Source organism: Nycticebus coucang, chromosome 2 (assembly GCF_027406575.1).
Source record: "Nycticebus coucang isolate mNycCou1 chromosome 2, mNycCou1.pri, whole genome shotgun sequence".
In the NCBI taxonomy this organism is placed as follows: domain Eukaryota; kingdom Metazoa; phylum Chordata; class Mammalia; order Primates; family Lorisidae; genus Nycticebus; species Nycticebus coucang.
Window position 1 is genome coordinate 155,875,205 of NC_069781.1, and position 24,108 is coordinate 155,899,312.

Genomic DNA, 24,108 nt, shown 5'->3' on the forward strand with positions numbered 1-24,108 from the left:
CACAGAGGTAAATGCAATCTAATTTAGCTTTGTGGGTTTTCAGAAGGAAACTGAAAAGAAAAAAAGTTGTACTTATTTGCTTTAAAATTAAGAATAAAAGGGGTGGCGCCTGTGGCTCAATGAGTAGGGTGCCGATCCCATATACCGAGGGTGGCGGGTTCAAACCCGGCCCCGGCTGAACTGCAACCAAAAAAAGCCAGGCGTTGTGGCAGGCACCTGTAATCCCAGCTGCTCGGGAGGCCGAGGCAGGAGAATTGCGGAAGCCCAAGAGCTAGAGGTTGCTGTGAGTCCTGTGACATCATGGCACTCTACTGAAGGTGGTAAAGTGAGACTCTGTCTCTACCAAAAAAAAAAAAAAAATTAAGAATAAAGGAAAATTAAATTTAGCATAACAAAGATCATTATATGTATGTATATAATATATAGTAAACATGCATACTTCATAAATAAATTTAGCTAGACTACAAAGGCATACAAGGTAGAAGTAATTCCTGAGCAGGAGTTATTTAATTTGCTTATGAATATTACCCAGTTTAGGAAAGTTAACAACAAAGTACAGGTGCATAGGTCAGCTAGTTACATCACATATCGTAGAAGAAAAAATGGATTAGAAATCAGAACCCATGGATACTGATTCCAATTCTGCCTGTGTTCCCTGAGTGCCCTGGAGATAGTCACTTCACTCTCTGGGCTCAGGTGCTCCCTGTGAAATGAGGATGATACTATTCTCTACTTCAGAGCAGGAGACTTGAATAAGATAATGTGCATGAGAGTACTTTGTAGAAGGTAAAGAGTTCTATTAAAACAATTTGATTGTTATTAGTGATTAAAAATAATATGGCAAAAAAAATAACATGGCACTTTTAATTACATCAAGTGTTTGTTGTATTTGTCTAGGTCCTGCAAGCATAGGTTTACTTAGCCCAGGAATACTGGAATATTTGCTACAGTGTCTGGTAAGTGAGACATCAAAGCTAGTTATTTTTATATAGAATTGGACATTTTTCTCAAATTGCTGGCAAATTCACTGGCACAGAGAATGGAATCAGCTGTAAATTTTCTTTTTTTTTTTTTTTGTGGTTTTTGGCCTGGGCTGGGTTTGAACCTGCCACCTCCAGCATATGGGACTGGCGCCCTACTCCTTGAGCCACAGGCGCCACCCAGCTGTAAATTTTATTTGCAAGTGTTTCCTGAGTATTTATTTCCTCCTATGTTTAAAGAAAAGGTGGGGAGGGTGTAGAATAGGAATTTATTACAAGTAGAATAGGAATTTATTACGAGCAAAAACCGCTGAGTTGATCTGGTTTTAAATTTAGTCTTTTTTTTTTGGCCGGGGCTAGGTTTGAACCCGCCACCTCTGGCATATGGGACCGGCGCCCTACTTCTTGAGCCACAGGCGCCGCCCTAAATTTAGTCTTAACATAGCTGCTATGATTGGCTTTTTTGTTTGTCCTTAAAGTCTGCCAAATAATAATAGGGACATCCACAGTGGAAACAAAATTACATGTTATTACAAGCCAGGAGACTATCAGGTTAGATTCCCAGTGTATATAAATCTCTGATCCTCCCCACCCACCCTCTCTCTGCTACTGCTCTTAAAATTGTTGTCTCTGGTGTGCTTGATGTATTGTCTGTGAAGCTTGTGGTTTGCTGAGGCTGTGCCTTCAGGTCTCTCATATCACTAGACTGCAGTCTTGAACACTCTGTGGTTTTTTTTGTTGGTTTGTTTTTGTTGGGACTACAGGCGCCCGCCAAGTTGTTTATTGTTTTTTGTTTTTTTTTAAGTCAGAGTCTCACTCAGTCACCCTGGGGTTGAGTGCTGTAGCGTCACAGCTCACAGCAACCTCAGACTCTTGGGCTCAAGTGATTCTTGCCTCAGCCTCCTGAGTAGTGAGACTACAGGCGCCTGCCACAATGCCCAGCTGTTTTTAGAGACAGGGTCTCTCTCTTGCTCAGGCTGGTCTTGAACTCCTGAGCTCAAGCAGTCCTCCTGTCTTGGCCTCCTAGAGTGCCAGGATTACAGGCATGAGCCACCGCACCTGGCCAAGTGCTCTGTATTTTTAAAAGTTACTTTTGTAGGGTGACGCCTGTGGCTCAGTGAGTAAAGCGCCGGCCCCATATACCGAGGGTGGCGGGTTCAAACCCAGCCCTGGCTGAACTGCAACCAAAAAATAGCCAGGTGTTGTGGCGGGCTCCTGTAGTCCCAGGTACTCGGGAGGCTGAGGCAGGAGAATCGCGGAAGCCCAAGAGCTAGAGGTTGCTGTGACTCCTGTGATGACATGGCACTCTACCGAGGGCGGTAAAGTGAGACTCTTGTCTCTACAAAAAAAAAAAAAAAGTTAGTTTTGTAGGCCTACTGAGCATTTCCCTTTTTAATTTTTTTTTTTTTTTTTTTTTTTAGAGACAGTTTCACTTTATTGCTCTCGGTAGAGTGCCATGGCGTCACACAGCTCACAGCAACCTCCAACTCCTGGGCTTAGGCGATTCTCCTGCCTCAGCCTCCCGAGTAGCTGGGACTACAGGCGCCCGCCACAACGCCCGGCTATTTTTTTATTGCAGTTTGGCCGGGGCTGGGTTTGAACCCGCCACCCTCGGTATATGGGGCCGGCGCCCTGCTCACTGAACCACAGGCACCACCCAGCATTTCCCTTTTTAAAAACTCCAATCTGAAAGACAGTTTTTCAGTACCTACTTGATACATGCTTAAAATACACCACTCTAAGTGAGTACTGTGGGAATATAGAAGTAGTATGACCATCCTTTGCCTTCATTAAGTGTACTGGTTAGTTCAGGGAACAAAACTACTCAGACTAGACAACCAGCCTCTATTTGATGACAGAATGTTATCAAGGGCAAAACGAACAGAGACAGAATTGTCTGATCAGAGAAGACAGTCAGTTTTCTTTGATAAGAGGACCACAGTAATTAGCCAGGTGGAGAGGGTTCAAGGCCTGAAAAACCAGGCGCAGAAGGGATTGAGAATGGATATAGGAAGGAATAGGATGTTGAATAGGCTTGTAGCAGGGGAGAGAAGTGGTTTATATGATCTTTGCAGAACTTAGGTGGACACCGGGACAGTGAGTGGGAATCTCATCTGACGTTCAAGAGCTCCTCTGGAGGCTCCTGACACAGCTATGGGAAGGCATGGCTGTGAGAAGACGATGTTAGACAAAGGGCCCTTTCCTTAAATGAGAACTCATGTGATAAGAACTTAAATGTAACTAAAAGAGCTCACTTGCTGCTCCCTCCTATCTGCCATCAGCACTTGTAGAATTCCTTTCAGGGAACAGGTTAAAAACTAAGCCATTAATTGCTAATTTCATTATTTATCACTTTGGAGCTTGGTAGTGATGAATCATCTTTTTTAGAATTCTGAATCAAAGGTCATTTTTAGCTTACAGTTCTAGGTTTGTTTGGCTTGCTTAAATGAATGTAAGAATCACTATTATTCTGTACCAAAACCCCGATGTAAATGTTATTGAGTAAAATAACATAGTGTAGTTACAAGATACTTCTGGAATTTCCAGATCTATAAATTAACCTTGTGACTTCAAAAAAAAATACAAGAGTAAGAGACCTTCTTAGTTCCACATTACTAACATTATTAGCCGAATCAATAACTGAGACTTGATGAATAAAACTTTCCTTATGCTCCAAAAAAATCTAGCACATATTGGACAAGAAAATGAAATTGATAACTTGCCTCCTCTGCAGGGGAATGATTTTTTTTTTTTATCTTTTATTGTCTTTCAGAAGTTACAGTCCCATCCCACAGTCATGCTTTTTGCACTTATCGCGCTGGAAAAGTTTGCACAGACAAGTAGGTATAGTGACTTCTTGCACTAATGTATTGGTTGTTAAAAATCTTGTTTTTCTTAGTTACGAGTCTACACTTTGAACCCCATCAGACAGGCATACACTCTATTTTTGCCTGGGTAGATAATTTAAGGCCAGTAAAGTGTGACAGGGACAAAGGCAGGATTCTCTCCCCTAAGAATCTAAACTTGGTAACCATAATCACTCACTTTTTAAAAAATTTTTTTTTGAGACAGGGTCTTGCTCTGTCACTTGGACCCTAGTTCAGTGGTGTCATTGTAGACCTCTGCAACCTCAAACTCCTGGGCTCAAATGATCTTCCTGTTTTAACCTCCCATGTAGCTAGGACTACAGATGTATACCACCATGCCCTACAAATCTTTCTATATTTTGTAGAAATGGGGTCTGGTTCTTGCTCAGGCTAGTCTAGAACTCTTGGCCTCAAGCAGTCCTCCCTTGTTGGTGTTCCAGAGTGCTAGGATTACAGGTGTAAGCCACCATGCCTGGCTAGTTTCTCACTGTTTATGGCTAAAAATTTAGTGATGAAATAGTTACTTTTGAGAAAATAGTCAAAGCTTTCTCATCCCTAGAACCTTTAATGGAAGTCCATTCTAGTCTTTAATTTCTCTAATTCCTTCTTCTCACTCCTTCCTACCACTGATGTGCCCAGCAAATCATCATACTCTTTCATTGTTAATTCAAGGATTACATCTTTCCAAACAGGTGAAAATAAATTGACTATATCTGAATCCAGTATTAGTGACCGGCTTGTCACATTGGAGTCCTGGGCTGATGATCCTGATTATCTGAAACGTCAAGTTGGTTTCTGTGCCCAATGGAGCTTAGATAATCTCTGTAAGTGGGAGTTGTTCTTTATTAAAATGTCTGTTTCTATTTCCTAAAGCCTATCTTATTGATCTTTTGTAATAATAAGCATAAGTCCTTATAATATCTCTACTGGTAGGTTGGATGTATTCTATTAAAAAAAGTATCCTAGAGACCTTACAGATGAGAATTAGTTGGAATTCTTCTCCTGTTCAAAACCTTTACTGATACCGCTCTTTCCTATACAAATTATCTCCTCAGTATCTTTTTTATTTTATTTTATTTTTTGTTTTTTTTTTGAGAGAGTCTCACTATGTCACCCTTGGTAGAGTGCTCTGGTGTCACAGCTCACAGCAACCTCAAACTCTTGAGTTTAAGAGAATCCCTTGCCTCCGCCTCCCAAGTAGCTGGGACTACAGGCACCCGCTACAACACCTGGCTTTTTTTTTTTTTTTTTGGTTGTCATTGTTGTCAGGCAGGCTCGGGCCAGCTTTGAACCTACCAGGCCCCGTGTATGTGGCTGGCACCCTAGCTGCTGAGCTACAGGCACCAAGCCTCTCCTCAGTATCTTATAAACAGGTCCAAATGATTTCTATTTCTGGACCTATTTTTCTCACTTTGAATTCCCTTTGTTTTCTCTTCTCCCTATCCCAACTTTGCTTGTCAAAACCCAAACTGTGTTACTATACCATGGGAGTTCCTGACTTTTCTCTTTTTCTCCTCCAAATGCTTGGGACTAGAAATGTTTTGGATTTTGAATTTTTTTCAGATTTTGGAATATTTGCATTTATCAGGTTGAACATTTCCTTTGAGCATCATGTCAGCACTCAATACCAGATTTTGGAGCATTTTGGATTTCAAATTTCAGATTATGGGTGCTCAACCTGTACTGCTATATCCTCACTCCTTTTTCCATATTTGGCAACTGTTTTAAAACACAGTTGGACATGTAACCTCTGACTCCTACCCCAGTATAGGGGGCTCAGTGCACAGCCAGTGAAGTGCCTGTTAAAGACTAATTCTGAAAGAGTGCAGTTTGGATTATGTTTCATGCAAAACAGTATCTATAAGGAAAGGAAGCATAAAGCCGGCGGTGCTGCCTCTCCTAGCATTTGCTTAATTAGTCTCAGATGGCCGCACAGCAGCAAAGCTAAGTTTTTAAGTCTCCCCACCTGTTCTGCCATTTACAAGCACCTCCCCTCCTTGGCTAGGATGGCAGCCAGAGATGATTCTAGCTTTTGATGTTTTCTCTAGCAGCCTGCCTTGGAAACATGACCACATTTTCTTTTGCAGTTTTAAAAGAAGGTAGACAGCTGACATATGAGAAAGTGGACTTGAATGGCATTACGGCCATGCTCAATAGCAATGATGTCAGCGAGTACCTAAAGATTTCGCCTCACGGCTTGGAGGTAAGCTTCCACACGTGGACCCCGGAGGTTGGGGAAAGGAATCATTTGATCTCATTTTCATACCCTACTTCTGAACAAAAGCAATGCCTTCCAGAATAGGTAGAAGTTTATTTCTTACATGAGGACTGGTTAGAGGTAGAAGTGATGGGAAAGGGAGTATTTGGAGACTTATCTGCTCTTTTGTATTCCACATGGTACAACAGCTATTGTAAACATTATACTATTTTTACTCACTGGTTTAAATAAGTCTGTTTTTAATCTCTGCCATTTTATTTAGCTAAACATACAAAGACCTTCAGAAAGAGGCCCTTCCTTTTCTGAATCCTTGCATACCAATTGTGTTAGGTTTGGTGCTTCCTTTTCTCCCTGTTTGTAAGAAATGTTGCTGATTTTGTGGATAAGGTCACATAAGGGACTAGACATGTCAGGGTTAAAGGACTATTTGAAGAATGACTACAAGTAGTTCTTTGGTCCTGTGTATTGCCAAGTGCTGTACACATAGTTTTTTGCTTCAGATTACATTGAGGTACCTTGTCTTATGCCCTTGTCCTCTCCATCAAGGGAAACAATGTTAATACATTTGTAGAAGGCTCTAATATGAAAGCAAAGTATTTTAAGTACTTAAAAATGAAGCCAGTAGCCTTTACTAATTCTTACTGCAGCCATCTTTGAGGCCTTCTAAGCTTGACGCCAACCCTCTTAGAACTCCCTGGAAATAAGACTAAAATAGTCATAGAGTGTACTTCATTTAGTTTCATACTTTTTGTCACTGAGGAAGGACAAAGGAGGAAACAATAGTCAACCAGCTTAAGTAAGGAGAAATATACTCAGCCTTCCCAGTAGTGAGTTACCTTTGGTGTTTCAGGTACTGATGGTATGTTACTGTGCTCTTTGGTTTTGCCAGGCTCGCTGTGATGCCTCCTCTTTTGAAAGCGTGCGTTGTACCTTCTGTGTGGATGCCGGTGTGTGGTACTATGAAGTAACAGTGGTCACTTCTGGTGTCATGCAGATTGGCTGGGCCACTCGAGACAGCAAATTTCTCAATCATGTGAGTAATCTGAACAACTCTGCAGATAGGGGCAGCTACAGTTTGGTTTTGATTTGGGGGAGTTTTTCCCTGATGGACGATAACATAGGTATACTTATTTTTCAAATAGATTTGCTCAGTAATCTTTTTGTAGGCTAAACTACATGGTACTAGATCCCTGGCTTGCTAAACTGAGAAAATAGGATAACACACGTGAAATTACCCCTCAGCCTTTTTTTTTTCCTTGAGTTTTACATCCACACTAGTTTTCCACTTAGAAGTTAGGTGAGTCCTTTGTCTCTGCAGGCTCTACTTCAACCCCAGCTACATTTTTGGCTCAGTTCGAACTATTACGATGAGTTTTAATAACTTTGTAGGAATTTTCTTCCTTTCAAAAAATACTAAGTGTTGACTTTTTTTTTCTTTTTGACTTAACTTCTTTCACTTGACCTTATAATCAGTTGGCATATTTGTTTTCAATATTTAGTATTTAGGCTGGGCACTGGTGGCTCATGCCTATAATCGTGGCACTTAGAAAAACCAAGATGGCCTGTAGTCCCAGCTACTCGGGAGGCTAAGGCAGGAGAATCGCCTAAGCCCAGGAGTTGGAGGTTGCTGTGAGCTGTGTGATGCCACAGCACTCTACCGAGGGCAATAAAGTGAAACTCTGTCTCTACAAAAAAGAAAAACCAAAATGGGAGGATCACTTGAGGCCAGGAGTTCAAGACCAGCCTAAGAAAGAGCAAGAGCCTATTTTGGCAAAAAATAGAAAAATTAACTGAGCATGGTAGTGTATGCTTGTAGACCCAGCTACACAAGAGGCTGAGGCAGGAGAATCACTTGAGCCCAGATATTGGAGGTTGTAGTGAACTGTGATGACACCTCTGCTGTGTAGCCTGGGCAACAGAACAAAATCCTACCTAAAGAAACAGAAAAACAAATATGTCAAATGGTCTATAAAACCAGTGTATGGTGGGCGGCGCCTGTGGCTCAGTCAGTAAGGCGCCGGCCCCATATACCGAGGGTGGCGGGTTCGAACCCGGCCCCGGCTGAACTGCAACCAAAAAAGAAAATAGCCGGGCGTTGTGGTGGGCGCCTGTGGTCCCAGCTACTCAGGAGGCTGAGGCAAGAGAATCGCTTAAGCCCAGGAGTTGGAGGTTGCTGTGACCCGTGTGAGGCCACTGCACTCTACCGAGGGCCATAAAGTGAGACTCTGTCTCTACAAAAGAAAAAAAAAAAAAAAAAAACCAGTGTATGGTGCCCCATGATCACATTAATGTACACAGCTATGATTTAATAATAAAAATAAATAAAAAGAAACAGAAAAACAAAAAAAAATTATTTATCTTGGTTATAGAAAACTATAACATAGGGTGGCACCTGTGGCTCAGTGAGTAGGGTGCCGACCCCATATACCAAGGGTGGCAGGTTCAAACCCGGCCCCGGCCAAACTACAACAAAAAATAGCCGGGCATTGTGGCGGGCACCTGTAGTCCCATCTACTCAGGAGGCTGAGGGAAGAGAATCGCCTGAGCCCAAGAGCTGGAGGTTGCTGTGAGCTGTGACAGCACAGTACTCTACCAAGGGCGACAAAGTGAGACTCTGTCTCTAAAAAAAAAAAAAGAAAGAAAACTATAACGTAAAAGGGGAAATTAAATCTTACAGTAAGCAGGATTGGGTACCACTACCTGAGTGGCAAGAGAAGTTGGAATTCCTCCCTTTCCTACAGATACATGATTTCTCGCCATTTTATACCCTTCTTTTTTTTTTTTTTTTTTTTGTAGAGACAGAGTCTCACTGTACCTCCCTGGGGTAGAGTGCCGTGGCGTCACATGGCTCACAGCAACCTCTAACTCTTGGGCTTCCGTGATTCTCTTGCCTCAGCCTCCCGAGCAGCTGGGACTACAGGCGCCCACCACAACGCCCGGCTATTTTTTTGTTGCAGTTTGGCCAGGGCTGTGTTTGAACCTGCCACCCTCAGCATATGGGGCCAGCCCCCTACTCACTGAGCCACAGGCGCCGCCTTTATACCCTTCTAACACCCAGCGCAATTGGCTTTCTTCTGTTGGTCAAATCATAAGCTGTTTGGAATTAATTCACTTTTGTTCAGTGGTATTTTGTATTCATGTGATTTTTTTTTTTCTTTTTTTTTTACCATTTGATTTTGGAGAAGTTCCTTGGATTATTTTGTTAATCTAAATAATAGTACCTCATCCAAGACCAAGCGCATTGGCTCATGCCTATAAACCTAGCAATCTGGGAGGCGGGTGGATGGCCTGAGCTCACAGGTTTGAGACCAGCTTAAACAAGAGCAAGACTTCGTCTCGGGCAGCGCCTGTGGCTCAGGGGGGTATGGCGCCGGCTCCAAACCCAGCCTAGCCAAAAACTGCAAAAAAAAAGATTTTGTCTCCAAAAATAGCTTGGCATTGTGGCGGATGCTTATAGTTCCAGCTACTTGGAAAGCTAAGGCAAGAGAATCACTTGAGCCTAAGAGTTTGAGGTTGCTATGAACTTTACATCCAATATGTAAAGTCCTAGGTTTCAAAAGTGATCACACGGGCTGCACCTATGGCTCATGAGTAGGGCACCGGCCCCATATACCAAGGGTGGCAGGTTCAAACCTGGCCCCAGCCAAACTGCAACAACAACAACAAAAGAAAAATAGCCAGGCATTGTGGTGGTCACAATCTCAGCTGCTCAGGAGGCTGAGGCAAGAGAATCACCTAAGCCCAAGAGCTGGAGGTTGCTGTGACGGCAGAGCACTCTACTGAGGGTGACATAGTGAGACTGTCTCTTAAAAAAAAAAATAGTGATCACACTATGTTTATGCCTGTCATAAGCATAGTTTTTTGTTGTTGTTTTGAGACAGAGTATTGCAATATTCTCTAGGCTGGTTTCAAACTCCTGGGTTCAAGCAATCTTCTTGTCTCAGCCTCCCAAGTCACTGGGACTATAGGCATGTGCCACCATACCATGCTTATGAGCACAGTTTTAAAATGAACCTTTCAACAAGGCTATTTTCACAGCACTTCACTAAAGTTGCTAGGCTGGATAGAGACAAGTGGAGGAAAAGGCCAGTGAAGCGGAATCATTTCATCTGCAACATGAAACTGTAATGTCTTCCATGTAGTTGCAGACCTTTGGCTCCTGAAGTTAAGAGGCTTAAAATCTGGGCGGTGCCTGTGGCTCAGTTGGTAAGGCGCCGGCCCCATATACCGAGGGTGGTGGGTTCAAACCCGGCCCCGGCTGAACTGCAACCAAAAAATAGCTGGGCGTTGTGGCGGGCGCCTGTAGTCCCAGCTCCTTGGGAGGCTGAGGCAAGAGAATCGCTTAAGCCCAGGAGTTGGAGGTTGCTGTGAGCTGTGTGATGCCATGGCACTCTACCGAGGGCCATAAAGTAAGACTCTGTCTCTACAAAAAAAAAAAAAAAAGTGGCTTAAAATCTTTCTTACTCTCCAAATTACTTGAAGACTGTTGGTCTTGTCTAAAAACAAACATTTTTCTCTGATCTAAGTACTAGTGGATTCCCTGTCTCCTTGTTAGAAATTGATGAAGTCTAATATAGTTTTTTTTGTGTTGTTGTTGTTGTCGTTGTTGTTCGGCAGACCCGGTCTGGGTTCGAACCCCCCAGTCTTTGTGTATGTGGCTGGCACCCTAGCTGCTTAGGTATAGGCGCCGAGCCTTAATATAGGGTTTTAATGATGTTGCCATACTTAACAACATTGCTTTAAATGGACATTGTTCTGCTGATTCTGAACCTTTTTGCCTGTTCAACAAGGTGTGGTTTTGTAGAATAAGTATTCGTAAGATACACCCAGTTTCAGAAGATTTGAAGTCTCTCCATAATGCCTCTTTTTTTTTTTTTTTAAAGACAGAGTCTACTATGTTGCCCTATGTGACACCACAGAGTGCTGTGGTGTCACAGCTCATAGCAACCTCAAACTCCTCGGCTTTAGTGATTCTCTTGCCTCAGCCTCCTGAGTAGCTTGGGACTACAGGCACCCACCACAACACCCAGCTATTTTTTTTGTTGCAGGTGTTTAGCTGGCCGGGGATGGGTTCAAACCCACCACCCTCAGTGTATGAGGCTGACACTGTAACCACTGTGCTATGGGTACCAAGCCAATGCCCCTTATTTTAATTCTTACTGTTTAGGTTTCAGTTATGAAAGGATGATCAAAGTGTTGGACTCAGAGATTAAGTTATTAAAATGAGAAGCTTCTGCCATCCTAAGCAAGAACAGAGACTCCATCACTAGAAATATCCGGACCTTGTGGCGGGCTTCTGTAGTCCCAGCTACTTGGGAGGCCAAGGCAAGAGGATCACTTAAGCCCAAGAATTTGAGGTTGCTATGATCTATGATACCACAGCACTCTACCCAGGGTGACAAAGGGAGACTCTGTCTCAAAAAAAAGAAAAAAAAAAAAAAGAATGAGAAGCTTAAGGATAGTTCTTGTGCAGGTCACCTACAGAATAATTTGTCTTGTGTTTTATATTGTTGTGGAGGTTTAGGAGAAGCAAGTCTCTAAGGATATACTTTGACTTACCTAAAACAGCTTTTGCCAGCTGGGCACAGTAGCCTGTAATTCTACCACTCTAGGAGGCCAGGGCAAGAGGATCCCTTGAGCTTGGAGTTCGAGACCAGTCTAAGCAAAAGCAATATCCTGTCTCTACTAAAAGTAGAAAAAAATTAGCCTAGCATTATGGCAGGGCTGTAGTCCCAGCTACTGAGGAGACTGAAGCAGGAGGATCCCTTCAGCCCAAGAGTTTGAAGTTGCTATGAGCTTTGATGACACGGCACTCTATCCAGGGTAACAGAGTGAGACTCTGTCTCACAAAAAATAAAAAAACAGTAAAATAGCTTTGGCCTTTTTGCAAGTTATCTGTCATGTGACAGGTCTTTCGCATATTTGTCTCTAGTCTCTTTGAGTTTGGAAAGGTATTATTTATTCTCCCATTTAAAGATAAGGAAAATAAGGGTCAGAGAAATTAAGGAACTTTCCCAAAGCCACCCAGCCTCCAGCTGATAAAGAAGATTTCAAGCCCTAGTCAGGGTAGTTCTTCCCCTGTGAAGCATCTAGTGTTGGAGAAATGATTCTGGTTATCTCAAAGAGAAAAGGAATGACTTGGAAGTCTGTTTGGGGAATGGTGAGGGGCCCAAACTGATAATGGGCTGCAAGACAGGAAGTGCAACAGCCACTGTTTTAGGAGAATGATCTAACCAGGACACAGCCAGCACTGCTACCATAATTCAGTCCTGACCATTCCTCTGTGTGGGGTCATTTTCACCTTACTGAGTGAGCATCTGTTGGGAGGGTCCAGATGACCAAACCTGGATCATATCTTACCCCTGCACTTCCAGAGCGGAAGCAGGACAGGAAGAGGTTGGAGTGCTATACACCATGGGGAAGAGACTCAAAATATTCCCCGAATAATAGCTATGGATATAAACTTTCTTTTGTTTTTAGCAGTGTTTCCTTTGCTAAAATATATACACGACCAGAAAATAGGCAATTCAAAATAATCACTTCAAATACCAAGCTAACCACCCTGTTCTTTCAATTATCTGTCTTAGCCAAAGGAAATGAAAGTTAATTATAACTGGGAATGTTTTTGAGCTGAGAGAAGGTATGGTACATCTAGGTTGCTTTCTGAAATGTAAGCTCAAAGGGATTTGTTTTTAAGTGCATCTCTGCTAGGCAGAGGCACTTGCTCCTTAGATCAGTGAATTTGGTCTGTGGTTATTAGAGTTCCCAATTTGTCCCACACTGCCACTCTGTTGTGGAATTCATCTAGGCATCAAAGACATTGCATAATAAAGAACAAGTAATGAGGTTGATCCTTACAAGCTCTTGGTGGCTAGGAATCTTCTAGGAATATCTTTCAAGTGTCTGTCAAGGACTACCTAGGACACTGGAAATTGAAGGCAGGAAAGAATTCTTGCCTTTTGCCTATGCCCCAACACCCAAATTTTAGTGTTTTTTACTTACTGATTTATTCAGCCTTTGAAAAGAATAGCAAGGCAGTCTTTCTAGACTGGTGAATACCTAAGGCAATAGATGCAAGTTCATTTAATTCTTGAATAGTCTGAATAGTGCGTATCAACAACTATTTCAGAAGAGTTACTTTGGACAACATTATCTAAATTCAGTATATTGTAGCTCAAGAATTAAATACATTATAGTTGAGTTTGTCGGAACTCTTTTCTCAGTCTTTGTGCTCAGGGCATTGTTTACCCCATAGATAAGCAGGCCAAGCAGAACTGAGCTCTGAGTTGCACTTAGGCCATGTTTTCAATTTCTTTCTCCACTAAAGCTTTTCACCACTGATCTTTAACAGTAGCAGTTTTACCTTTGTATTCTTCTTATATGTCTTCTATTTATTCATAAGCACTCAAAATAATTTCTCAAAATCTCATCCACTGGGCTGGGCATGGTGGTTCATGCCTATAATCCTAGCACTCTGGGAGGCTGAGGTGGGAGAATCGCCTAAGTTCAGGAGTTTGAGACCAGCCTGAGCAAGAGCAAGACCCCCATCTCTAAAAATAGCGAGGCATTATGTCAGGTGTCAATAGTCCCAGTTACTCGGGAGGCTGAAGCAAGAGGATCGCTTGAGCCCAAGAATTTGTGGTTGCTGGGAGTTATGACACCATGGCACTCTACCGAGGGTGACAAAGTCAGACTCTGTCTCAAAAAAAAAAAAAATCTCATCTACTTTTTTAACAATTCTGTGAAATAATTGAAAGACAATAACTAATAAAAGAAGAAACTGCCAAGGACATGTATAATGTTCAATTTGAACTTATCTTAGAGTAGCTTTTAAATGAGAGTCTTCTGTAATCTTTCTCTTGTCTCCACTTTTGAAATCTCTGAACATTTGGGTGTTCTGAAGTCTACATGCAAGAAAGGTGTTTACCTGGTCGGATTTGTACTGAAGTACAAGTGTACTGATCTTGAACTCGAAAGAATTTAGGTCAAAACCTGGCTCTATTTCTTTTAGTAATGTGTCTTTAGACAAACTGATGACCTCTCTGAGCCTTTGTTTCCTCTTAAAATGAAGTATAATGCTACTAGCCTGATGGTGGTTAGTTAGAATTAAATGAACTAATAAGTGTGAAAGTGCCTGGAACAAAGGAGGCCCTTGGCAAAATTTTTGTGAAGTCATTATTGGAATCAGGCCTCCAGACATCATAATTTTAGTTATCTTCCAAAAACCATTAGCACTTGCTTTATCTAAAAAGCTTAGAATTTTAGCCACCAGGTTAATGGTTATAAAAGACATATTCTGGGCGGCACCTGTGGCTCAAAGGAGTAGGGTGCTGGCCCCATATGCCAGAGGTGGCGAGTTCAAACCCAGCCCTGGCCAAAAACTGCAAAAAAAAAAAAAAAGACATATTCTTTTTTCATGTCAGAATAGTCTGAGTTTTGCTAATCTTCTAGTCCTTGTCTCTCTCCAGGAAGGCTATGGCATTGGGGATGATGAATACTCCTGTGCATATGATGGCTGCCGGCAGCTAATATGGTACAACGCCAGAAGTAGACCTCACCAACACCCATGCTGGAAAGAAGGTATTCTTTCTTCCCCATCATGACTTTATCAACTGGGTTAGACATCTAGTTATTATGAGGCATTTATTATTTTGGGGCTTAAAATAAATGTCTTAATGGAGAAAGATCAAATGTGGAAAAGGGTATTAGCCTTTGTAGTATCACTGCCAGGAATATGAATAGTATTCTCTTGATAAATTCACCTCTGATGGAGCCCTTCCCATAGCAAAAACATTTCAGAGTATAAAATTCTCCAATTAGTGGGAGATGATATTGTGAATTCTAATTTCCTGTTTGGATCTATATTTTGAAACAAAGCAGCCAGGGAGGTACTGGGAACACTGGAATTGGAATGCACTAACATGAAGACATTTTGAGAGTAGAGATGGCTGTGGAATAGGTAGTGTTCATTGGCCATGCTCTGAGGAATCAGGGTCATACGATAGGGAATGGAACCTCTGGAAGGATTTTATTCCCAACATCAGAGCTAAGGAGGGAATGTGGCCCAGCTCTTTCTCCCAGCAAGCCCCTCTCATTTTCCTACCCAATTCAGCATTATGGATATAAACTGAATGTTTGGGCATGCTAAGGAAACAGGAATTTGTACCCACCCACACCCACCCCCCATTGATACAGCTCCATTTGATGAAATAGGTAAAAATCTGAAAGGCAAGCAGGTACACTCATTTTATTGGCTTGCAGGTTCTTGAGGGAACATAAAACTTCATCTTACAGAGCATGCATAAGGTAGAGGCCCTGTTTTTTAAAACTCTAACCGTAGCACAGTGATTATGGCGCTAGCAACATACACCAAGGCTGGCGGGTTCAAGCCTGGCCAGGCCAGCTAAACAACAGTGACTCCTACAACAAAAAATAGCCAGGTGTTGTGGTGGGCACCTGTAGTCCCAGCTGCTCGGGAGGCTGAGGCAAGAGAATCGTTTAAGCCCAAGAGTTTGAGGTTACGATGAGCTGTGATGTTACGGCACTCCACCGGCAGTGACATAGTGAAACTCTGTCTAAAGTCAATAAAATAAAAATAAAATAAAAAATTCTCTAGTTTTTTTTTTGTTGTTGTTGTTGTTATTTGTTTTTGGGACAGAGTCTTGCTTCATCTCTCTGGGTATATTCCGAAAAGTTCTCACTTCATCTAAAAAGCTTAGAATTCCAGCCACCAGGTTAATAGTTATAAAAGACACATTCTTTTCCCAGATCAGAATAGTCAGAGCTTTGCTAATCACTACAACCTCAAACTCCTGGGCTCAAGCAATCCTCCTGCCTCAGCCTCTAGTAGGTAGGACTATAGGTGCCTGCATGAATGCCTGGCCAATTTTTTTCTAGTTTTGGTAGAGATGGTGTCTCATTCTTGTGTAGGCGGGTCTCCTGACGGCAAGTGATCCTCCCACCTGGCCTCCCAGATGCAGGGATTACAGGTATGAGCCACTGCACCAGGCCTCTAGGTTTTTTTGGGTTTTTTTGTACAGAGTCTCACTGTACCGCCCTCGGGTAGAGTGCTGTGGCGTCACATGGCTCACAGCAACCTCTAACTCTTGGGCTTACGCGATTCTCTTGCTTCAGCCTCCCCAGCAGCTGGGACTACAGGCGCCTGCCACAACGCCCAGCTATTTTCTTTGTTGTAGTTTGGCCCGGGCTGGGTTTGAACCCACCACCCTCGGCATATGGGGCTGGCGCCCTACTCACTGAGCCACAGGCGCCACCCGGCCTCTAGGTTTTTTAATGAGAATTTTTTTAAAGATTACTGAAGTGATAATGTTCATTATAAAAATTACAAAAACAGAAAAAGTGCAAAATGAATAACCTAAAACTACCCTGTAATTTCTCCAGCCAGAGAATTTTTTTTTCTCTTCTTTCTTCTCAACCAGAGATTTTTAAAAAATACTTAAGTTTGGTGTGTATTTTTTGTCATTGTTATACTTAATAACTTGAACAGCTTTCCATGTTATCAAATGGTATTTATTTGCTTCTTGATATTCTGTTATAGTTTTATTATAATATGTTAATTAAAGCATCATTGTTGAACACTAAAATTTTTGTCTTTTAAAATTATTATTGTAAAATAATAATAATAATAATAAATAAAATTATTATTGTATAGCTGGCCATTGTGGCGGGCGCCTGTAGTCCCAGCTACTTGGGAGGCTGAGGCAAGGTTCAAACCCGGGGCCGGGTTTGAACCCGTCACCCTCAGTATATGGGGCCGGCGCCTTACCGACTGAGCCACAGGCGCCACTCAAGATAAATTATTAAAAGTGAAAATTTTCTGGTAAAAGGGATACAGAATTTCAAAGCTTTTGCTATATATTGCTAGATTTTCTTCCACCAGCGTATGAGTGTCCATTTTTCTTGTCATGACTGTGTAATTTAATTTGTTTACCTTTAAAAAGCTAAAACTAAAATCTCAACTGTTTTATTTGATGGGTAAAGATGGATACCTTTTTTTTTTTTTTTTTTTTCCAGACAGAGTCTCACTATGACGCCCTCAGTAGAGTGCCATGGCATCACAGCTCACTGCAACCTCAAACTCTTGGGCTTAAGCAATTCTCTTGCCCCAGCCTCCCAAGTAGCTGGGACTATAGGCACCTGCCACAACACCTGGCTATATTTTTGTTGCAGTTGTCATTGTTGCTTAGCAGGCCAGGCCAGGCTCAAACCCACCAGCCTCAGTGTATGTGACCAGCGCCCTACTCACTGAGCTATGGGCACCAAGCCAGATGAATGGTTTTTTTTTTTTTAATTAAAAAATGTTTTGGGGGCGGCGCCTGTGGCTCAGTCGGTAAGGCACCAGCCCCATATACCGAGGGTGGCGGGTTCAAACCCAGCCCCGGCCAAACTGCAACCGAAAAATAGCCGGGCGTTGTGGCGGGCGCCTGTAGTCCCAGCTACTCAGGAGGCTGAGGCAAGAGAATAGCTTAAGCCCAGGAGTTGGAGGTTGCTATGAGCTGTGTGAGGCCACGGCACTCTACCAAGGGCCATAAAGTGACACTCTGTCTCTACAAAAAAAAAAAAAATGTTTTGGGGTAGTTATCTAGGAGGTTATAAATCTCACAAATAAGAGAGAGGCAAATAAGCACTTGATTTTGACCGTACCATATTTATTTGAATCCAAAATGCACATGTTACTTAGGCATTGTGGCAGGCACCTATAGTCCCAGCTACTCAGGAGGCTAAGGCAAAAGGATCCCTTAAACCCAGGAGTTTGAGGTTACTGTGAGCTGACTCTAGTAATGGGGCAACAGAGTGAAATTCTGTCATAAAAAAGAGAAAAAAATGGACTTTTTTCCGCATTTTGACATCTTTGAAATTGGGATGCATCTGAAAATTGATAGCTTGTCAGTTTAATTGGCAACATTTTCCTCTAAATGTAAATTAAAATATTGCTATGTAGGGGTGAGATCAGTTGCAGAAGAAACAGGAAAAGTGGCCATGGGTGACTGAAGAAGCAAACTTAATACAATGTTACTGAAACACTTGAGAAGTTGAGCAGAATCCTGATGGTACATACCATTATTATCCCAACAGTGTTTTGCTTTATCCTCTAGGAGACACAGTAGGGTTTCTGTTAGACTTGAATGAAAAGCAAATGATCTTCTTTTTAAATGGCAACCGGCTGCCTCCTGAGAAGCAAGTCTTTTCATCTACTGTGTAAGTAGCTTTTCTCAGTCAAAATTTGAATAGATTCATGAAATGTACTTTTCTCTAGGAAAAAAAATCTTTGTCCCATTATGTAGACAATTATGATGGGACATTAATTTATTTCAAGTAATTGGGGACCCATTTGATCAGACCTAAAACTTTCCCAAAGTTTGATATAGGAAGACAAGTGCAAGCTACTCTCTGGTTTATAAATCTGTCAAGGTTAGTAGGCAGCATCTGTCACCCTTCCTTTCTGCTGGGGTTTGATTTACATTTCATTCTACATTTAAAACACTGTGTGTACAGTTTGTTTTTTTATCAATTCTATTGACCTATATTCACTTTTATTTGTAGATCTGGATTTTTTGCTGCAGCTAGTTTCATGTCATATCAGCAATGTGAATTCAATTTTGGAGCAAAACCATTCAAATACCCACCGTCTATGAAATTTAGCACTTTTAATGACTATGCCTTCCTAACAGCTGAAGAAAAAATTATTTTACCAAGGTAAGGAATCTGCCCAGGCTATTTCCAGACTTCCATGTGCATCTCTTGAGAAATTAAAACAATTTATAATAGACTTCAACAAATAATTTTGAAAACTCGAATAAAATGGATGATTTCTAAGAAATATAAATTATTAAAGTAGATCCCAAAAGATATATATTCAAGCCAGAACAGTATAATGTTAACATTGTCTCTGAAACACAGCAGATTTGGGTGGTTTCACAGGGAATCTCTACCAAATAATAACCTTACTGTTATTTAAAATGTTACAGAACCCAGAAAGAAAGAGGAATGTTTCCAAATTCTTTTTTTTTTTGCAGTTTTTTGGCCAGGGCTGGCTTTGAACTGGCCACCTCTGGCATATGGGGCCGGCGCCCTACTCCTCCGAGCCACAGGCACCACCCTCCAAATTCTTTTAATGAGCAATGAGCTAAATAACATTGGTATAAAAATCAGAAAAACATATGCATAACCAAGAAAACAAACTAACCTCACTTGAATGTCAGGGTAAAACTTCTAAATATTAGGAAATCAAATACATCTTTTAACATAGTTGGATTTATTAAAACAGACTTCTTATTGGTTTTAGCAATGATGCCAACACTGTTCCACAACCATTAAGACAGTGAATGCCATCTTGGATAAAATTTCTCACTCCTGGGCAGCACCTGTGGCTCAGTCGGTAAGGCGCCGGCCCCATATACCGAGGGCGGCGGGTTCAAACCCGGCCCCGGCCAAACTGCAACCAAAAAATAGGTGGGCGTTGTGGTGGGCGCCTGTAGTCCCAGCTACTCGGGAGGCTGAGGCAAGAGAATCGCTTAAGCCCAGGAGTTGGAGGTTGCTGTGAGCTGTGTGATGCCTTGGCACTCTACCAAGGGCCATAAAGTGAGACTCTGTCTCTACAAAAAAAAAAAAAAATTCTCACTCCTTATTTAACAAAAACTATGATTGGCATTAATTATCTTATTAGATGAATCTAGTCTGTTCCTTAAGCTGGGAAAAGTCTCCAGCTGCTTCCTGGTAATTTCTTCAAGTTGAAGCTTGTTTCACGATGTGAGCCAAAGTTTATCATTTTTTTAACAGAGCAGCTGCCTGGACTCTCTAAAGAAGAGTATTCCTGTTACTAATGCCATCCATGTATTGTCTGTCAGTAGTAGAGTCTCTCAGTCAAGGAAACCATTATGGCCATGGCATAGTTCATTTCAGTTTGTTATGCCCATGAACATATCTAGAAGTTGGCTTGGTGCCATAGCCACATCCACTGAGGCTGGCAGCTTCAAGCCTGGCCCAGGCCAGCTTAACAACAATGACAACTGCAACAACAACAACAAAAAAAAAAAATAGCTGAGCTTTGTGGTGAGCCCCTGTACTACTTGGGAGGCTCTGGTGCAAGAAAATCGCTTAAGGCCAAGAGTTTGAGGCTGCTGAAGTAATGAATCCTGTTTTGGCTCAAAAACCAGGTCTGCAAGCAGCCCTTTGGACTGTGCTTCACCAGATGAACTAGAAAATGTTACAGGCATAGCACCATTGTTGCTACAGCAAAGCCTCAGTAAGGCTCAGGAACTGAAGGGCTGCATATGTCCCAGCTCAGGGATCTGAGACTTGTTCCCAGAACTTCCATTCAACTTGTCTTGGTGCTTGACAGAGATTCTGAACTTTAACCTCCTCTTGGTAAAAGTCTGAGGTGACTCCTCTTGCTTATCTGTCATACTCTGTTACTTTTTATCTAACCCGTCTTTTTCTTGGATAAGGTCCACAAATAGTCTATCTTTTCACATGAAAAACATGATTGAGCCATCTAAGAGTTCCCCTGGGAACTGGCCTTAGTTAAAACTGCCATAGCAATTAGCTAACTGCCCTATGGGACACTTGCCGAAACCTAGATAGCAGTCAGCATCAGCTGCTGGAAAGTCTCCTTTAATGGCACCTTACATGCTGTCTTAGTGACTAGATATATAAATTTGGCACCCAAAGTTCATCCTGTCTTGACTAAGAACAGAGGAATTATAAGCTAGGTCGATCCTATACTCTGTAGACATTGTTTTTGTTGAAAGTGACAATAACATAGGAGTTGTTAGGGGCTTAATTAAGTGGCCATCTTAATGTCAACCTTCTGCTGGCACCTTGCTCTCCTTAACATTCCAGTTACACTTAATAACATTGTGGCATTAAATGTGAACTTGCCTGAAACCATTTTTTTTTTTTTGAGACAAAGTCTCACTCTATCACCCTGGGTAAAGGACCCTGGCATCATAGCTCATAGCAACCTCAAACTCCTAGGCTCAAGTGATCCTCTTGCCTCAGCCTCCTGAGTAGCTGGGACTACAGGCCCCTGCCACAATGCCCAGCTAGTTTTTTTGTTTGTTTGTTTGGAGACAGAGTCTCACTTTGTTGCCCTCGATAGAGTACCTTGGCATCATAGCTCACAGCAGCCTCAAACTCTTGGGCTCAAATGATTCTGTTGCCTCAGCCTCCCAAGTAGCTGGGACTATAGGAGCCCACTATACTGCCTGGCTATTTTTAGAGACAGGGTCTCGCTCTTGCTTAGGCTGGTCTGGAACTCCTGAGCTCAGGAGGTCCACCCACCTTGGCCTCCCAGAGTGCTAGGATTATAGGTGTGAGCCACTGCACCTGGCCTTAATTTTTATTTTTTAAAGACAGGGTCTTGTTCTGTTACCCAAGTCAGAGTGCAGTGATGTGATCATAGCTCACAGTAACCTCCAACTCCTGGGCTGAAGCAATCCTCCCACTTTAGCCTCCCCATTAGGTAGAACTACAAGTATGCATCACCATGCCCAGCTAATATTTTTGGTTTTTGTAAAGACAGAGTCTCATTATGTTGCCCAGGCTGGTCTCAAACCCTCCTCAACCTCCCAAAGCACTGGGATTAAAGGCATGAGCCACAGTACCTTTTTCTGTGCCATTAATATTTTCAACCTATGTTTCAAAAACTTGTTGAAATGGTTTTCCTTTCTGGCCTCAGAATAGGAAATCATGGCCCCATTACTATTACCTGGAATTTTATAAATTGTTCTGTATTGTATATATTCTCTAGCTCTAATTCTCCTTCCATTCACTCTTTTTTTTTTTTTCCATTTTATCATGGAAAATTTCAAATACATACAAAAGAAAACAATAGTACAGTGACACACAATATACCCACCTCAGCTACACCAGTCATCCACTCATAGCCTCTGCTTCTACAGTCTTCCCTCATTTCTGTTAATAGCCCCTTTATCAGGGCAGCGTCTGTGGCTCAAGGAGTAGGGCACCGGCCCCATATATATTGGAGGTGGCAGGTTCAAACCCAGCCCTGGCCAGAAACTGCAAAAAAAAAAAATAATAATAATAACCCCTTTATTCTTACAGTTTTCCTGTTAATCCTGTACTATCCTTGACACCTTACTTTCTGCTGTTCCCACATCTGATCCCTCAGCAAGTCCTGTGAGCTGCACCTTCAGAATATATCCCAAATCTAGCTACTTCTTTTTACCCTCATTGTTACCACCATGGTCCAAGCCTCTACCATTTCCCACATAGATTATTTTTTGTCCTGCACTCTAACTGGTCTCCGTGTTCCTATCTTGACCTGCTTCAGTCTATTGAACACAGCCTTCAAATCCTTACTTACAGTGACCTGCCAGGCCCTGCACAGTTTGTCCTGTCCTTTCCCCACATTACTTTTCTGACCTTATCTCCTGCCCTCTCCCATTTACTCAACCTCCTTCAATCACCCTGGCCTCCTTGCTGCTCCAGAAACATACTGGGCCTATTCTAGCCTTTGCACTTGCTGTTCCTGCTACCTAGAAAGGTCTCTTCAGAGATCCACAAGGTTCAGTCCCTCGCTCCCTCCATGTCTTTACTTAAATATCACCCTAGTGATAACTTCCCTGGCCACCATATTTAAAATTATAACCCCCCACCCCCCTGCTTGGCACCTGTAGCTCAAGCAGCTAAGGCATCAGCCACATACACCTGAGCTGGCGGGTTCGAATCCAGCCCGGGCCTGCCAAACAACAATGACAACTACAACCAAAAAATAGCCAGGCGTTGGGGCGAGCGCCTGTAGTCCCAGCTACTTGGGAGGCTGAGGCAAAAGAATCGCTTAAGCCCAGGAGTTGGAGGTTACTGTGAGCTGTGATGCCACAGCACTCTACCCAGGGTGACAGCTTGAGGCTCTGTCTCAAAAAAATAAATAAAATAAAATTATAACCCCATACCTCTCATGCACTACTCCTCATCCTTCTTCCTGTTTTAATTTTTCTTCATATTATTCATCATCATTTAATTGTTCTATGTATTGTATTTTATCTTGTTTCTGTTTTCCCCCACTGGAGTATAAGCCCTTTGAACACAGGGATACGTTTTAGTCCTCTAGTCACTGCTGAATCCCCAGGGCTTGGAACAGTGCCTGGCACACAGTGAGCCCATAGGTGAATGGAATGAATGTTTCATGTTCTTTTGCACATCCATCAGAGCTGTACCTTCAGCAGACCTGCTCTGCCTGTCTGCTTTTCCATTCCATGCTGATTGAAAGTGTAATGGAGGTGTTGTAACCTGAGGTGCCTGGATTAGCAGGAAGTCTATAATAGACTGTCATAAACCCCTTGAAATTTTATAAAAACTTCTAGGTCGTTTTTCTTGAGAAAACCTTTCTGCTTTTCTTTTTTTTTTTTTTTTTTTTTTGTAGAGACAGAGTCTCACTGTACCGCCCTCGGGTAGAGTGCCGTGGCGTCACACGGCTCACAGCAACCTCTAACTCCTGGGCTTCCGCGATTCTCTTGCCTCAGCCTCCCTAGTAGCTGGGACTACAGGCGCCCGCCACAACGCCCGGCTATTTTTTTTTGTTGTTGCAGTTTGACCGGGGCTGGGTTTGAACCCGCCACCCTCGGCATGTGGGGCCGGCGCCCTACTCGCTGAGCCACAGGCGCCGCCCAACCTTTCTGCTTTTCATAAAATTTTCAGAGATATATGGCTTAAAATGTTGAAATTAGCTGGTAAAATTTTTTTTTTTTTTTTTTTGGAGACAGTTTCACTTTGCCATCCTGGGTAGAATGCCATGATGTCATAGCTCACAGCAACCTCAAACTCATAGGTTCAAAGAATTCTCTTGCCTCAGCCTCCCGAATAACTGGGACTACAGGCATGTGCCACAACACCTATTTTTTCTATTTTTAGTAGAGATGGGGTCTTGCTTTTGCTCAGGCTGATCTCGAACTACTGAGCTCAAGCAATCTATCCTCCTCAGTCTCCTAGAGTGCTAGGATTACAGGTGTGAGCCACCTCACCTGGCCCTCCTAAAAATTATTAAAGCATTGAACTTAGA

At 42.4% G+C, this 24,108-nt stretch overlaps 1 protein-coding gene across 1 annotated transcript in view; it reads left to right on the forward strand.

Moving 5' to 3' along the window:
- The window catches only part of RSPRY1 (ring finger and SPRY domain containing 1), a 59,630-nt gene that overhangs the window by 27,504 nt on the left and 8,018 nt on the right, over window positions 1-24,108 (forward strand). Inside the window, exons 6-13 of the mRNA XM_053602456.1 lie at window positions 898-956; window positions 3,754-3,820; window positions 4,540-4,671; window positions 5,935-6,050; window positions 6,955-7,098; window positions 14,534-14,645; window positions 18,182-18,284; window positions 18,630-18,782. Coding sequence (XP_053458431.1) covers window positions 898-956; window positions 3,754-3,820; window positions 4,540-4,671; window positions 5,935-6,050; window positions 6,955-7,098; window positions 14,534-14,645; window positions 18,182-18,284; window positions 18,630-18,782 — 886 coding nt within the window. The remainder of the gene's footprint in view (window positions 1-897; window positions 957-3,753; window positions 3,821-4,539; window positions 4,672-5,934; window positions 6,051-6,954; window positions 7,099-14,533; window positions 14,646-18,181; window positions 18,285-18,629; window positions 18,783-24,108) is intronic.